Source organism: Staurois parvus, unplaced genomic scaffold (genome assembly GCF_062004578.1).
Source record: "Staurois parvus isolate SC_StPar_1 unplaced genomic scaffold, SC_StPar_1.0 ptg000270l, whole genome shotgun sequence".
NCBI lineage: Eukaryota > Metazoa > Chordata > Amphibia > Anura > Ranidae > Staurois > Staurois parvus.
The window spans coordinates 23,366-41,334 of NW_028318066.1; the positions used below are offsets into that span (position 1 = coordinate 23,366).

General features: G+C 40.3%; 1 protein-coding gene across 1 annotated transcript in view; it reads right to left on the reverse strand.

The window, feature by feature from the left end:
• Nucleotides 1-17,969, reverse strand: part of PIK3CB (phosphatidylinositol-4,5-bisphosphate 3-kinase catalytic subunit beta) — a 258,840-nt gene that overhangs the window by 14,737 nt on the left and 226,134 nt on the right. Inside the window, exons 14-19 of the mRNA XM_089681525.1 lie at nucleotides 15,847-15,968; nucleotides 13,500-13,643; nucleotides 7,759-7,858; nucleotides 2,788-2,966; nucleotides 2,177-2,286; nucleotides 2,004-2,082 (exon numbers count right to left, since the gene is read on the reverse strand). Coding sequence (XP_089537651.1) covers nucleotides 2,004-2,082; nucleotides 2,177-2,286; nucleotides 2,788-2,966; nucleotides 7,759-7,858; nucleotides 13,500-13,643; nucleotides 15,847-15,968 — 734 coding nt within the window. The remainder of the gene's footprint in view (nucleotides 1-2,003; nucleotides 2,083-2,176; nucleotides 2,287-2,787; nucleotides 2,967-7,758; nucleotides 7,859-13,499; nucleotides 13,644-15,846; nucleotides 15,969-17,969) is intronic.

Here is a 17,969-nt window from a genome sequence, read left to right on the forward strand (position 1 = left end):
CCTACTCTAAACAAAATGAAAAAATAAAGTTTTAGCTTTGGATATACTTGAAGAAAGAAATATGTGGGCTACCATTATATATTGACACAGAAAGTATTAAAGTCAGAGCAGACAAAAAGTCAGAGTCAGCATGCCAGCCAGGCAACTAGCATTTTTAGAAAGGTCAGCAAAAGCCGTCTACATATTGCTCTTTTAGAGCACTTAACCTGACTAAATACACATGTAAATAAAATGATCTTCTACTTTGTTGATACATTGCAAGGAGTTTAGCAAATGCCATTTCAGATTCATACCTTTTTCTGTTCAGATGACAGTAAGCCTTGCTAGTAATTTTATTAAACTGGGCACAAAGTTAGAGACCTGCATTCATTATTATTATACAGTATTTATAAAGCACCAATAGTTCGCTCAGCGCTGTACATTACAAAGTGGGACAGAACAATACAATGCAAAACATGAGGGGATCGAGGGCCCTGCTCTTTTGAGCTTACAAAATATAGCAACCCTGGAACACTATTGGATGGCAGAGGCATTGAAAGCATCTCACTAAAACTGAAACCATTTAAATGAACGCCTGTAATTTGACTTCAAGCTTTGTGCAGAGTTCTGGGAAAAGCATTAAGCCAAACACAAGCAGGAAATTAGTATTGAGAAAATGTTTTACACACAAAAACTGTACAGGATGCTTTCAGGATGCCATAATTCCATGTAAGGGACATTATTGTTATTTTAAGAAAATTAGAACAGCTGAAGACTAAAATAGAGAGGTATAGTATTTTTCAATGACTGTAATATGTAGTAAGCCTTGTGTATCAATTATACCAGTATAAGGGGTTAATAGTGGAATATTGTGCACATGACACCCGAATTGTATGAATACAGTCACCTAGAGGTTCACTCTGAGCTGATCCCTATCTAAACCTGACCTGGATAACAACAACAAAGGTATTTCAGCAGCTGCTATTAGACTGAGCACTACATAGGTGAGAGCTAAGTGCTGCCAAGGTCACAGGGCCACTTGGCATTATTCCATAACTTTTTGTCACACCAACACTACAGTGTTTAAGGGCCTAAGACCACTGACTTCCCTTCCAGAGGCCAAGAGATGACAGTGAGTTCCCCAGAGGCGCAGCAGGAGGGGATTATAAAAACATCCTTGTCAGGGGAGGCTTTGACAGAAGTCAGTAGGAGGGCAGCTTGTACAAATGGTGATATAGGTTGCAGAGATATGTTGAACTCATAGAGCATGTCAATGTTAGGTAAACAAGAATGTATAAAAAAAAAAAAAAAAAAGATCTAAATGTAAGGTAAACAAGAATGTATAAAAAGGATCTAAAAAATAAAAATAAAAAATTAGGACTGTGCAGTATATAACTATTTTATTGATCAAGAATACATCCAATTCTACATTTAAGAGGCAGGTTGGCCAGTTAGTTACTGCTGAAGAAACATTAGGATCCTGCCATGGGCAAAGTTGCTGGCAAATTTAGAACATGTTATATCAGCAGAAAGGAAAAGTGAACACCTAAATGTACCTACTGTCTGTGGGAAAAACAGGCAATTAGGCAGGTTATGACACAGTGGCATCAATTCCTGCTCCACCCGCCATTTCCATCCTTAACAGAGGCTTCATGTGTCCCTGGCCAAGAAAATCGTGAGTTAACAGATTACTCTGCATTGTTTCTTTAGGGAGAATTATAGGTGACTGGCAAGGATGAAAGGACATGGCTCAAAGGGACATCCTGATTTCCATGCATTCTCTCGCTGTCATGTAATTGTTTCACAGTAATTGATAATTATAAAATGTAATGCAAAGCTATATACAAACGTAAACAAATATAAATTGCCAGAGATTGCAGTTCCACAGCTATTTCATAGCTTCTACCATTAAGATTTGGAGATGGAAACCATGATCAATACACAGCCTTGTATGAAAGAAGAGTATTTGCAGTGAGTTAATCACATTTTCCCATTCAGCAAGAAATCCACAGGAAGTGTCTTACCTGAGGTCCAGACCAGCTTCCTTCCACAACATATCCATTAAACGTAGTAACTGGAGGGCTAACATGTCCTGACGCAGATCTGTGCAAGGAAAACATTTACAATCAGTCTGACATACTAATCCTAGGAGACCATTTTTCCAGAGTTGTAGCTAGCGTTGTGTTTCATTTCTCACCATCTCCATTCTTAAAGATGATCCCAGTATAGTCCCCTCCAAAGCCTTTATTATTGTAGACAATCCACAAAGGTTTCATCTTTGAATCCATGTATTTGCACTTTTCTACACTATTTATAAAGCAGAAGGAAAATACCGGTTTGTAAGCACTAGTCATGAGAACATTGTTATATTGGAGTAGCAACAGCCATCTATGAGGGACAAGGAGAGTAAAACCGTGTGTTTGGGTGTTGTCATTAAACATATACAAAGCAATTGCAGATGGACTTCTATTAATAAAACCAATGAGATTCTCTTCTAATGACACAGGTCAAAAAGTTTGTAATAATTAAAAATACTCAGATAACTTGCAGAATAAAAACAAATCTGATATAATAATCACAAAAACCACTTGCGCTAACATCTGAACCTGAAAACACTATTTCCAGCAGTGATGCTCAATAATTACCTGTCAGGTATAATGGTATCTAGCAAGTGGCTTGTAGCTGTCAAGTAATTTTAATGTTGCCCACCATTTAATTTTCTAAACAGTGAGGATTATACCTTAGTACTAAGAATTATAGGGTTGAGTTCCTATGTAACCACAAGGAACAAAGAAAGTGAACACTCACACAAGCTCAGAAAGGGTGACACTGGGATTGAGAGGTGACTGGATATCAGTGAGAGCTTCCCTGTAGGCATTCTGCTTCAAACAGGCATGCATGGTTTCCTTGTTCTTCACCTTACTCTGTTTTACAGCATTCAGCTTGATGAGACCATTAAGTGTCCGTAGCTTGTTCAGGGCTTCCACCTAGGAATGAGGGAGCAATTTAATAAATGTTCTCAACACCATACAAAAAATATACATAGAGCATTGACTTACCAAATATTTTACAGCTTTTATTATGCTGTGCTGGACCTACATTTCCTTGGTCAAATTTTTGAGTTTTCCAGACCGACAACATGAGCAGGACAGTCAAATACAGCGAAGGAAAGAAGTATTTGATCCCCTGCTGATTTTGAATGGTTGCCCACTCACAAAGAAACGATCAGTCTAAAAATCGAAAGGTAGGTGTATTGTAAAACAGAGACAGAATAGCAAGAAAAATTCAAAAGAAATGCATGTCTAACAAATTATGAGCGGATTTGCATGTTCATGAGGGAAATAAGTATTTGATCCCCTTCACAAAATATGACTTAAGACTTGGTGGCAAATCCCTTGGTAGCAATCACAGAGGTCAGACGTTTCCTATAGTTGGCCAGCAGGTTTGCACACATCTCAGGAGGGATTTTGGCCCACTCCTCTTGGCAGATCCTCTCCGAATCATTAAGGTTTGGTGGCTGATGTTTGGTAAATCGAACTTTCAGCTTCCTCCACAGATTTTCAATCGAATTAAGGTTTAGAGACTGGCTAGGCCACTTCACAACCTTAATGTGCTTCCTCATAAGCCACTCCTTTGTTGTCTTGGCCGTGTGTTTTAGGTCATTATCATGCTGGAACACCCATCCATGACCCATTGTCAATGCCCTGGCTTAGGGAAGAAGGTTTTCACCCAAGATTTGATGGTACATTGCCCCGTCCATCATCCCTTTGATGCGGTGAAGTTGTCCTGTCCCCTTAGCAGAAAAACACCCACAAAGCAGAATGTTTCCACCACAATCGAGCACTTTGGCATCAACTCAACTCGCCATGTTTGGAGGAGAAGGAATGCTGCCTATGACCGTTGGGACAGTGTTCTTGGGGTCATAGGCAGCATTCCTCCTCCTCCAAACATGGCGAGTTGAGTTGATGCCAAAGTGCTCAATTTTGGTCTCATCTGACCACAACACTTTCAACCACTCCTCTTCTGCATCATTCAGATCTTCAGTGGCAAACGTCAGATGGGCCTGGACATGTGCTTTCTTGAGCAGAGGGACCTTGCGGGCACTACAGGATTTCAATCCTTATCGGCGTAGTGTGTTACCAATTGGTTCCTTGGTGACTGTGGTCCCAGTTGCCTGGAGATCATTGACAAGATCCTCACGTGTAGTTCTGGGATGACTCCTCACTGTTCTCATGATCATTGACACTCCACGAGGTCAGAGCTTGCGTGGTGCACCAGACCTAGGGAGACAGTTGTTTCTTCCATTTGCGAATGATTGCACCTTCTCAGTTTGGTAGCCCAGTCCAGCCTTGTGTTGGTCTACAATCTTGTCCCTGACATCCTTGGACAGCTCTTTGGTGTTTGCATTGGTGGAGAGTTTGGAATCTGATTGTTTGATTGCTCCTGTGAACACGTCTTTTATACAGGTAACAAAATGAGATTAGCAGCACTCCCTTTAAGAAACTGCTTCTAATCTCAGCTTGTTACCTGTCTGAAAGAGACCTGGTAGCCAGAAATCTTGCTGAATGATAGGGGATCAAATAATTATTTCCCTCATGAACATGCAAATCAGTGCATAATTTGTTAGACATGCATTTCTTTTGAATTTTTTGTTGCTATTCTGTCTCTCAGTGTTACAATACACGTACCATTCGATTTTTAGACTGATCATTTCTTTGTGAGTGGGCAAACATTCAAAATCAGCAGGGGATCAAATACTTATTCCCTTTACTGTACATGTACAGAAATTAACGGAAACATGTTGCCCAAAAGCAAAAAGGAGAACATCGTACAATAACATACAACTAGGGACCAGGAGGAAACATTGGGAAATAAAGCAGTATCTGGAGAGGTGAAATATAGTTATGATCTAAATAGGGAGAACAACTCCCAATAACTCCCCGTAGGTTCCATGTAAGGCAGAGGAAAAGAAAAATCGGGGGCAGATGGAAAAGAAAAAGGAAAGAATAAAAGAATAGAGGGGATCAAGAGGGGGAAAAGAGATGTGTGACTTTCAGAAAAAAAAGGGACAATCTTTGGATCGGACTAACGTAAGGATTAGCACAGAGGACCACCATAGAGTGAGACTAGGAAGTGTTAAGGGAGAGCAGCGAATCATCAAAATTCATTGGAAGAAAAATTTTCCACCCAAGGGGTCCAAATCATTAGAAACTTGGGGACAGAGTCTCCAATGGTTGCTTCCACTTTGGCGTGAATCATTGCTTGTGTTACCTTATTTTTAACTGCTAGGATGCACAGAGATGGAGACTTCCATGATTTGGCCATAGGAGGTTAGCGACTGAAAGAGGATCGCAGTCCACCGATTCAAGAATGACCCATTATGGGATTTTGCGCATGGCGTGGTATTTTGGCAGTTGTGCAAGGTGTGCAGCTTGGTAATACTTAGTAAAGTCTGGGAGACCCAGGCCGCCCATAAGCTTAGATTTATTATGGTTGAGCGAGGTATACGAGGGCAGATGGAACCCCAGATATATACGCAAGCTCGTCGTTGTAAGATGCAGAGGAAATGTGCTGGCACTGGAATGGGCAAGACTCTAAACAAATATAGCATTTTAGGAAGAAAAGACATTTTCATGACAGTGATTCTGCCCATCCAGGCCAATGGCAGGGAGGACCATTTGGTCATGATGCTAGTAAGGTGGTTTAGCATAGGTAGGTAATTGGCAGAATAAAGGCCCAATGGATTAGCAGTCAATTTAACGCCTAGATAGGGAATGGATTGTTGGGACCAGGAGAATGGTAGAACCAGTTGCCACTGGGCCAGCTCCTGAGGAGGTAGAGAGATATTTAATGTTATCGACTTTTGGATTTCAACTCTTCTGGATAATTTATATGGATACAAACAAGAAGCATTTTGGATACAATTGTAACCACACGCCGGGATGGAACTAGTGTTTGTGCTGATAGCATTGCCAGCTACGAAGTACTTGAATAACCAGCATTTTTACAAAACACCATACATAATGGACTAACGTCAGCTTGTTCAATTAAGCTTTTACAATAAAATAGGGGTGCTCAACCTGTGGCCCTCAGAGCCCTCTGATGTGGCCCTCGACTTCAAACCAGCGAAGCGCATGCTCGGGGTCAGCAACTTTTAGATCTTGTGGGTTTGGTGTGCTTTTGGAAGGAGCACCAAAACTCCAGAATGCAGGAGTTTTGGTGCACTTTCAGAAGTGCACAACACCTACAAGTTATAATAGAAATCTATGGCAAAGTGCAGCTAACCTGCAGGAAAGCTGCAGGTGCACTGTGCTGCACCCACAGTATGGGTAAACTGCAGCACATTAGTGTGAAAGCAGCCTTTTAGGGGCTCTTTTACAACTGTAGTTTAGTGGGCAGTAAAACCCCAAAGTTGAGATGTTTTTACCCCCCCCCCCCATCACTAGTGTAGTGTCAGGGGTCACAATGGCAACTCCGCCCCATACTCCAGGGGGCCTGTGTGGTCTCCCTGTCACATTCTGTTTTACATTTGGACAGGAGGGGAGGTAGGGGTGGCATATAAAGGAACGGATCCTCTCCATTTTTTCACTGAAAGACTGTTTCTCCTCCTCTCCCTCCTACTGGTTGCTGCGGCTGCAAGAGGAAAATGTTCATTATGATATTAAAAAAAAAATCCTGAATCATTTCATTTCATTGTGGCCTCCGACTGGTTACCAAATCACTTAAGTGACCCTTTCTCTTCAAAAGGTTTGGCAGCCTTATAGAGGACGGTTGGATGTATGCACACAATAGCTGTTAAGATACTTAATAAAACAATCACATAGGGATGTCTGTACTGACTGTATACAAGGCATGATGCACAAAGCTGTTAAGCCTCTTTAAGGAGACATTATATTAATGTGTCAACCAATCCAGTCATGCACATTGGTACCCCATGCACTTACAACCCTGGAGTGTACACTTAAAGTATCGAAAATATTTTCATACTTCATTACATTTATGCTAATTGGCTCCTTTTTATAAAAAAAAGTATATTTTTTGTTGTATGATTTAAGTGGACTTTTACACGCTCAAATCAACTATTTTAATCTTTATGTTGGTAGCATTAGTAAATAGATAGGAAAGTATATTATATTTACCGGTTTTAAACTTTTTTTTACATTTCTTCAGTTACTTCTTGGTATCCATGCCTAGGCAAATCATGTCATACATTCCAAAAAGTCTTCAGGACGGGAGGAGGGGTTTTCTAATCCTTCTGTCTGCATGCATGAACTAAGGGCAGATGGATTCCAGGAAGTAAATGCTGCATGAATAATCTGCCCTTACTCAAGGTGGTTATAGCCAGAAATGCTAGGGGGGTGTTTTTCTCAGAAAAATAAATCATGGAGACATGGATGGATGGGGGAGTTTGCTTTGAATATTAAAAATGAATTAAATAGGATTGCCTTAAATTTATGACAATGCAAAGACAAGCCTAATTTAAGAGTGTCCAGGCGAAGAAACCTCGTGGCAACCAGTGACAATTTCCTCTATATTATCTAGGATTAAAAGTTTTTTGTGTGGGTTATCACAGATCTGAGACAATCCTTCTAGAGGCCTGAGATTTCATATCCCATAACATTGTGGTAATCTGCTTACAGTGACATAAGTTATATGTAGATAAGCAAAATTTACCAAAACATACCATCCGATAAAAAGGAATGCTTGTGCTAGTCTACAAATAAATAGCTTGTGGAGACAGTGGCCAGTGAGATGACTTTATAGTTTTGTGATGGTTACCTGTTTGTAGAGCACCTTCATGTGTCCCACACTGCCCCGGCAATATGCTTCCAGCAGCAAACCAAACTGCACTGACACAGCAGGAGTGTGAACTTCAGCCCTATTGCAGAACAATGAAAGGTGAGACCATCTTTGTATGGAATGTGGAGCATCCAAGTTACAGGTGATCACACGTCCAACTAAATCATAGACACACATATTAAAATACCACATTTATCCAAGTAACTCCTTTCCCTCCGGGGGGAGGTCTGCATGATGCATTCTGCGATATCTGTCTGGGGGAAGTCTTTAAAAAAGACTAGTATTCCTTGAATTCCTGTGCTAAAATCATGGGGGCTCATCTCTAATGCATAAGGGTCTATCTATCAACGTCACAGAAATAAAAGTGGGAAACATTCAATGCTGATGAACATTTTGGCTGCATGAGGGTTGCTTTAACAATCTGCAGTATTAATCAGCTTATCTTATAAGCATACAAATGTTCTACAGGTTTTGGATCTGCACCGGAGAGCTTGCTTTCTAGATCATTTACATTTAAGGGTGTTAAAGAAATAAATAAAACTGTCTCCTGGCAAACAGTTCCGAAATATAGTGACACCTAACATGGTAGGTTTCACTTCTTAGAACAAAGAAAACATTACACAGAGAAGTGCGATTTCAGTTTATCCCTATTTTATTTTTGCTATAAAAAGGGAGCTTGGGAAAGAGTGGTGGATTTATCTAGCAAAGTAATAACCTTCAATTTTTCCAGCAAACCAATACTTCTTACCATGACCATGAACGTAAAGCAAAACTGTTCAGCAATCACTCCTGAACAAAATAGCAGCTCTGGCCTGCGGATCACAATCTGCTGGTCAGAGCTATTCACCTACAAAGTGATTCCATCTCTGTGGCTGGATGCAGTCTAGCCACAGTGCTAAAAAAAATGGCAAAAACATTAAACCCCCCCTTCAGTGTCTCCCCCTACTCAGCGATCCAATGCTCCTCTAACTAGCTCTCCCTCCACCCTGTCCAGTTGCAGCGTTCCAGGAGCAGTGTGAGTGAGGTGTCAGGATGGAGAGCGGGGAGGCTGGTAAACATGTGTTTACTAGCCCCCTTTCTTTCCTGAATGAACAGAGCGATTGGTTCTGATTGCTTCTGTTCATTCATTGCTGAAATATAGTAAACAGTGTTTACTATATTTCACTTTGTGAATGAATGGGAGTATCTATATCATTCATCTACAGTGCAGCTCAGGGTGCAGAGAAAGGGACTTTGTCTTCAGTCCCTTTCTTGGTCTCAAAAAAAGAGACATTAGGGGTCTGTCTAGACCTTTAATGTCTCTCTAAGCCCCCCTCCCCCTTTCAAAAAAAAAATATTTGTAAAAAAATAAATAAAATTGCGCCTAAATAAACAAAAAAGAAAATAAAACAAAACAAATAGTAATGCCCCTTTCACAAGGGTGTCCCGATTGGGTCGGCCTGTCAGTTATTTTAGGTGGACCCAATCGATCCCTTCATAGAGCGGTGGATGTAAACGGACTTATGCTAAAAACAGACGGATGGGATAGGGAGGGTTAGATTTAGACATGCATCTAAGTCTCCCTTGACTCTGAAGCCCAATCCGCATTAAGTTCACACTCCAATGACTACTGACAGGTGGTGAGGAAATGATGCACTGCTTCCTAACTGCTCATTTTAACCCCATTTTTGCTGACAAATGAGCCACAACCATGTGTACTGCACGTGGTTGCAGGGCATTTGTGGCACTTTCACATTGACTTGAATGTATAGTGATCTGCAACTTTGCTGTGGGCTCAAAGTGACACATTGCAGCCGCAGAATGTAAACACCCCCATCTGCTGCCTACTGCACCTATAGCGGGGATGGTTGGTGGGTGGCAGAAACGCAGCTCAGCAGCACATTTTTGCAGGCCCCCAACCCCATTCACGCGGGGCATACCACAAAAAGGCTGTGTTTAGCTGCACAGCAATGTACAAGTGTTACACGCATCCCACTGCAGGCAGTCCCATCGATGTCAATTGGGACACAGCTCCCAAGTTGACATCTGTGTGGGTGCATGTCCCTGAACTCACACTATCTGTGTTTGGGGCCTTGCACCCAACACCTGCACGGATGTCACATCTGTCCTTACAGCCGCTGCATCCCAATTGAGATAAATGGGACTGCCTGCACAGAAATGCACGGAGCACCTGTGTGGGTAAACATGGCCCTCCATACAGCCTTCCATGGGCATACACTTTAGTACACCCCATGCGGATAAGGCCTTAGAAGGAATTTAGCCCGAATTTTGTAAGTTATGTTGTGTTTATGTAGACTTATGAGGATTTTTTGTGTTTTTTTTAGTTAAAACAGCAATTTGATAAAAATTTGCATTACGCAACTATTGTGGGGCCTAAAAAAATCAGTAGCATCTTTTTATGCTTTGTGGGGGATTGGGGGGGGGGGGGGAGTCTTAGAAACTTTGAAAGCTGTAAAAGAAAAATGAAAACCTCCAGATTTATATAGAAACATGCTTATTTACAGTTTTGAGTAAGTTTATTTTTCACCTTTTCACAAAACGACGCAAATTAAAATTTCCAGACATTTTTATGTATTAACTCAATACATGTTGAGCTTTTATATTCAGCAGGAATTTAGTAGTTTGCTGTGTTTGTATCTGCGAATAATGATTTTAGTATATTTTTTAGCAGAAATATTGTTTTGATAAAATATACTGGTCATGTGCTTTCAGAAAATATATGATTTAGGGGGTCTTTTACAAACTCTGAAAGCTGTAAGGGAAGAATAAAAAAAGCAATGGAAAAAGTTTTTTAAAGAGTTTAAAAAGTGGAGTGCAGGGCCTGGCAGCGAAAGGGGTAAACTTTTATATTACAGGAGGATTTAAGACACTGGCAAAAAAAAAAAAAAAAACCTGTAGACCTGTCCAAGATAACCCCTCTCACTTCCAGCATGCCTCTGTTTTGTAGGAAAGCAGTATGATCATAAACACAATGGGGTGTGAGCTGTGTCCCTAATGGACTACAAGAAAAGGATTTTATGAGGAGTAAAAAAAAATCCTATTTTCCTCTCTCATCCATTGAGAGACACAGGAAGTCCAAACTCTGTTCAACTAAGCGTTAGACAGAAAATAAATGCCAACAGGCTCAAGGCTCACTGGGGATGACTGCAGCTTAAAAGTGCTGTCTGAAGGAGTACGTACCCAAAGCTTGTATTAGAGGAGGACATATCCACCTCGTATAATTTAAGAGAACAGAACACCAGGTGGCAGCCTTGCAGAACTGAGAAACCGCTGACAGATGTCATAGTCCAAGAAACACTCACGGATCTAGTACAGTACACCTTGATAGGCAAGGGCGAAACCTGATCCTTATGTTTGGATGAGAAGCCTTAGAGATGGTGGAACTAGTATGGAATCAGTCTTTTCAAAAGAAGCAGTGGGTGAGAAAATTGACTCACACAGCCTGAACCACAACCAGAAAAATGTACTTTGTGAACTAGTGCCAGACAGCAGGACAGAAATACAATATACTTAGTTGAGGTGAAAGGCAGAAACTACCTTAGACAATATGAAGTCCTGTGCCTATAAAAAATGAGAAAATGTTTCCTGCCAGATAAGCTCTCCATTTAATATGCTCGCTTCACAGAGGTGATGGTTACAAAAAACACCACTTTGTGGGTGCAAGGAAGGGATACAGGGAGTGGAGCAACAAAAGGAAAGTTTTTCAGAGAGGAAGAGGACTTTGCATCCTGTTCCTTAGGCTTCAAATGCTGAGAGACATGGGTGCTCTTACCACCAGTAACATCCATAAAAATATAATCAAGAGCTGGTCTGTAGAGATGTTGTCCCTCCGCAGTGCCCAATGTATACGTACCGACATGAGACTATGCTGGAAGCCTCGCGACTTAATACTTGCAAATTGTCACAGCTGAAATGTAAAGCTATAGGCACCTTTTCCATGCTCAAAAAGCAGGGGATCAGCCACAGCAATGAGCAGATGTCTTTTAAGGGAATTTGATCAGATATGGTTTGACAAAGAAAAGTCACAGCCAGGACTGGGTGAAGGGTAGGAACTGTCAGAGAACAGAGTTCTAGCAAGGGTTTCCAACCACTTGTTGGTGGGCCCTTGAAGGCAGGCATAGTAAACATTTTGTTAGGCAGGAGATGGTTAGATCCACATTGGGGACTACTTCAAAATTTTTACCAAATGGATACAAGGCTAATAAGTACTCCGTAAGAAAAAATGCTTACAGTCTCCACATAGAAATAGTTGCAAAAGCCTTGTGGCCTTGGGAGTTTTAAACAACCTAAGTCTGCAGACAGTACTGGCAAAAACAACAGACTTATCCTCTAGCTACAGAATTGTGTGTCCAGCATGAATAAGAGCTGAAATAGTTTCTATTAGTCTGGGAATAAGTAGTAGACTGCAACTCGTCAGGGATAAACTCATCTGTCAAGGACTGGAGCAACACAAAATCAAGCACAGTTCTCCATCATTGATGGCTCAGAAGACACTTAAGCCATGGACAAATTGGGTATAGAATCAGAAGGAGAAGGCATGAGAGCATGCTTGTGGCTTCTACAATCAGAGTCAGCAAATAACTGGACCATACGTTTTATACGACTGTATTTTAAGATCTCAGCTGAAAAAGCAGAAGGTAGCCATATTTGAAAGAGACAAATAAGATTTCAAGGGCAGAAAAGACTTCAATAGCAGAGGTCAACATGACTCCAGGCTGCAGATGTTGACCCTGTAAATAGATGCACTGTGAGCAGCCCCAGAGCATTAAGGAGAAAGTGAGCTGGGGGCACATAGTACAGCAGATGTTGCAACCTCGTGGTGGTAAGGCAGTGTATAAGCTCATGGTAAGAGGCAAGACACTAGGAATGGATCAAAGATCAAAGCTTCTAAAAAATCCAGTAGCAAAGAGATGCTTCCTCGATACTGTATGGCAGGAAAGAAAGTGAAGCATGTGCAATAATACACCCAAGGCTCAGTCCCAAAGCTTTAACTTCCTATGTCGCAAAAAGTGCGAATAAAGGCGCCAAGCAGCCTATTTATACTGGGTAACTCCTAGTGCCCAGCCTGACCAGCTCACTCACTATAGAAACAGAGACATGTGTAAAGGTACAGTGTAAGGTCACTCCTAAGCCAACTTTTACCACAAAGGAGTCTGGAAAGAACTGCAAGCAAAACACGCAGTGCCCAAATGCCATTTCCAGGCTATCCCCGCAATGTTCAGTCCAAACTCTGGCTCTAAAAGCCAGACTAAAGAACAAAATAGAAGAATTTTTTTTTCTTTCTTTTTTTAAGCAAAAACAGAATATTCACAGCAAAGCTAAATAAAAGACATTAATCCTGTTTAGACTCTAGTAAAAGCTGAGGCATGCTGGTACTAGGAGGGGATGTCCTAACTTTTTTTTTGGCCAGTGTCCAATCCTCCTTTAAATAATATTATAACCAAAGGGTTTAAGGTTTCTTTCAATGGACAAGAAAGAAAATAACCTTTTAAATATATTTAACGTATAGATGCCCCGTTTGGTATAGTTAGTAGTAATATAGTTCATATTTAATAGATTAGCTGGGATGTTGAAACAAATATTTGAAAAAGAATACTGTATATATTTTATTTGGTTTTAGGAGTATGAATGCTTGCAGTTCCTTTGTTAGGTCAATATTTCTAGTCAGACAGCTGAGAAAAAAAGTGCAGACCAAGTCTCTAAAACCAATGTGTACCAACCTCAGATGCCAAAACAGGAACTGGCCAATTCTACGGTTAGCCAGGGCTCTTTGCAACAAGAATCGGGATAGGGCGCAGTCCAGAAAAGGCTCATATTTAAGAACCTGTACCAACTGCAACAAGTACTGGGATAACTCCTCGTCACTGTAACACATAAAAAAGCTGTCAGTATACAGCTCTCCACACATCTGCTCTGTCATTATCTGGGAACGATAAAACCTTAATTCCAAGAGATAACTTATATTCAGCTGCTGGTGGCGAGATGCCAAGAGGACATTTCATGTAATATAATTACTGTTGATCGAACATAAATTCAAGATATAACAATAATGATATGTAAATATTTAACACATCGTGGTGAAGACAATGAGACTGCATAAAGGCCAAGTTCACGCAGGCATGGAGTTTTATATCAGCCATTAACTAGGGACGCACTGTGCTGTCACACTGTGAATGACAATTGCGTGGTCATGGAACACTGTACCCAAATTACATTTTTATCATGTTGTGCACAAAAATAGAGCTCTCTTTTGGTAGTATGTATTCACCGCTGTTTTTTTGCTAAATACATGGAAAAAAAGAAAATTTAGGGGGAAAAAAAAATTTTTTTTTCTTAGTTTCTGTTATAATATTTTGCAAATAAATCTTTAATCAATTTTCTTTGGGGAAAAAAACCCAAATCAGTGTATATTATTTAGTTTGTAGGAAAGTTATAGAGTACACAAACGAAGGTATATAAATCTGAAAATTGATCAGCCCTGATGTACGGATGGCCTAAGTTCTTGAGGCTCAAAAACCCCAGGAAAATACAAATAACCACAAATGACCACTTTTTGGAAATCTGAGGTATTTGGTAAGAGGCATGGCTGTTTTTTTTTTAAGTTTTAATTTTTCATCACAATTCTTTTTGGAAAATGGAGGAAATAAAAAAAAAAAAAAAAAAGTTTTTTTCATTTTTTTTTTTTTTTTTACATACTGTCACCAGTGCAGTAGAGAATTATCGTATAACTGGTGTGGTGGTGATCAAGGACACTAACTGCTAACAGTATGTAACAAAAAAAAAAAAAAAAAAAAAAAGACAATAAAAACTGTTATAAGCAACCATTTTCCCTAAATGAAATCACTTCATTCAGTATTTACTATTGTGTTTACACATGGTACAGATGGGCTGTGGTTGGCCCTGTCTTTCACCAAGTGATCACTGTGACCAATCACAGAGATCAACACAACAGTACACAATGAATGGCATGAATCAACGCCATCCATTGTGTGCAATTGTGTGATTGGTCACAGCGATCACATGCTACTAGCAGCAGCCGGCACACTGATTGGCCATCCGTTGTGTTCAGTGGACACAGCGGGTGACAGATCGCACCACAGCGCAGCCCTTGGGGTGCATTCTGAGGAAGACGTCATATGATCTCCACCCGGAATATAGCCAACTGACGGCCAGGTGGGAAGTAAACACCCTGTGATATTTTTTCCTCTTAATTTTCTACAATGCTAAAATGAGAAAAATGATCACTTGATGCTTTTCAGTTGTGCATTAAATGCTCTGTAAACTTCATAGGCCCTTTTTTACGATATGTTTGCGCCACATTTTAATAGAAGTAAATGGAAGCTGTTGCAAAGCATCAACACCTGCCAAATTCTGCAGGCAGCATCACTTTTGCCTCTCCATGTGGCAAGGCAATGGTAGTGCTGGCTTGTATACACCTCCATCTGCTCTCCGTTTTAACAATTGTAAGTGGCAATGATAGGTAATCAGGAAGTGGTAAAAACACAACCCAATCACCTATTTTCAATGTCCATGCAATCAAGGCCTTACAGAAATTAACAAAATGCTTATTCGTATGTGGAAAAAGACTATAGAATTTTTTTTATTGCAGCTTTCAAGCCAGTAACATTTGTAGGCCACATGTACAGTGCTGTACAGAATACAGAGCTTGTATAACCACTTTCTGGAACCCGCTGCGGAGATGAATTTGAAGATGCGGTTGTATGCAGCGTTGCATAAAGCATCTGCACATGCATGGACATATGTCTTGAAAGCACACCATCGGCTTTACTTTCAGTTGCAGCTGTATGCAGTTATGTATCAGGGGTTGCGTTAAGCCCCAAAATATTATGTAGGCCCCAAAATCTTACCATTTTCTTTTAGAGAATACATCTTTCTGCCTGCTCTATTCGACTCCTGGCGCATAACCACGTACAGCGCATCTTCCAATTCATCTTAATGGGCAGCTTTATGCAGCGTGTAAGTGGTTACGTAGGATCTGTGCAGCGTATGGACCCTGTATGGCGGCATGCATGAAGTCTTATATATGGTTATACAAAATCCACCTACCTCATACTTTTTAGACAGTTGACAGCATATTCTCTTACATATTGATCAGGATAGTTGAAATCAAGCAGTTCCAAGGCATCTCTTGGGGGTAGTTTGGACCAGATCTGCAACAGTGCCTGAAGCTGCAAATACAATATGAATGAACATAAATCACAATGGACAAGCACATACAGCACTAGGATAGGAAAAGGGGAGGGGGCAGAGTACAAAACAGTAATTACCAGAAGTGGTCACCAACCTGAGCTAACCATTGTCCTATACGTCACTTTAATGTGAGACTGCAAAATTATTATATGTGTATGGATATTATGCAACCTGTGTGGACTGGCTTATAACAGTCAAATTAAAAAATTATTGTTCGCTCAGTACATACTTATACACTAAAATAAGCAGGTGTCTTTATGAGGATATGGAGCTGAATGCTATATCACATTAAATTAATTTACAATAGAGATGAAAAAAGTATCCATTCCTTTTAAGTTTTGTTCTATACATGCAAAACATTAGTCACTGTATACTTAATGATTTTCATTTTTAAAATTAACCATTTTGTCATTTGCCCCATCACTTGAGGCCTGGAAACAAGCAAGCTACAGTTTTCATGGCTCTGGTAACAGGTATTAAACTGGACATGGAGAATTTTGCAGGACATTCATTACATTCCCCTTAGTCTGCAGCTATGATAGCTGTGTTATTAGTCCGCACAATGCTCTCTCAAGTGCTGCCCAGTCTACAGAATTCCATCTGCATTTTAGCTCAGTCTGAAAAATGCTCTACAGAATGACCTCTGTAGTGTAGCTCAGAACACAGAATGTTCTCTGTGTTGCAACTCGGTCTGCAAAATTCCACCTGTGTTTCAGCTCTGTTCACTGAAAGATCTCTGCATTCCAGCTCAATCCTCAGCAGGTTCTGTGTGCTGTAAAGAGAACCAAACTGCTCGTTCTATTTTGCTAGGTCCAAAGAACAACAAGCTAGTGTTTATTAGGTGCTGATAGCATGCAGATCAGTATAACATTATAACATATTGGAAAGGCCACAGTATGTTGGTCATTATGTACAGTGATCAGAGTCAGGTTCTGGAAATACCTCTTGTGGATAATTGTCCAGTACAGGGGAAGCAGCTCAGGTAGAAATATCTTACACGTGTCGTACACAGAGGGTACTGAAGACATAGTGATATGATCAACAGATGTACACTTCCTTGAAGTCAGAGTCCAGTGATGTACACTTTAGGAGTAGAGTGCTGACTATGCTAGAGGAATTTTCCAGAGACCTGTTTATTAACCTCACAGAGCGAGCCTCTACTTCCCTGTTTATCAGTTCACTGTCTGGATGTCTGATCACAGACAGGACAGGAAAATGTTGTGTATGAAATCTGGCCACACTTTCCTTTCAATGCACCTGGACATCTAGATATAGAATCAGATCACATGTTCTGTGATGATTATTTTGGAACTGGTGCAAAAAGAGATGGTGGAAAGTTTACACTACACTATTACTTTGGACATACTAGAATAACCCATTACCTGCAGTAAAGGAATATGGAGGAAGAACCATAATTTATAGCAATCTCTGGGTACATGAATGAGCTACTTCTGTTTACAACAATTTTCATAGAGAAACGTAATATGTGAAGAAAAAGTAAAGAGTTTGGAGTTTATTTTGGGTTGTTCTTTGGTAGTAGGTTATGGTAATAGCAAAAAATATAGTTAAAAAATATTTTTTTCACCATTTTGTGCCAGGTTTCCTTTCATATATAAAAAATAAAAAAATATTCATTACAATTTACCACCAAATGAAAGCCCAGTATAATTCACCTGGATACACCAATTTAACTCAAACACATCAAAACTGTAGAACTGTGTTAAGGGGGTTAGGATTTGCTTTACCCTTATTAATGAAGGGGTTAACCACAGTAAATCAAAAAGTGGTTATATAAAGGCTAAAGTTTTTTTTTTACCTTAATGCATTCTGGGCATTAACCACTTCCTGCTGGAAGTACACATATATGCAGCCTCTCGGTGGGTGGGCTTCAATGCCGAGAGGCTGCATATATGCGGCCCTGTGTAAACATTTTCTGTGCTGAGTGCACGTGCCCGATGCGCTCCCACCAAAGTTATCAG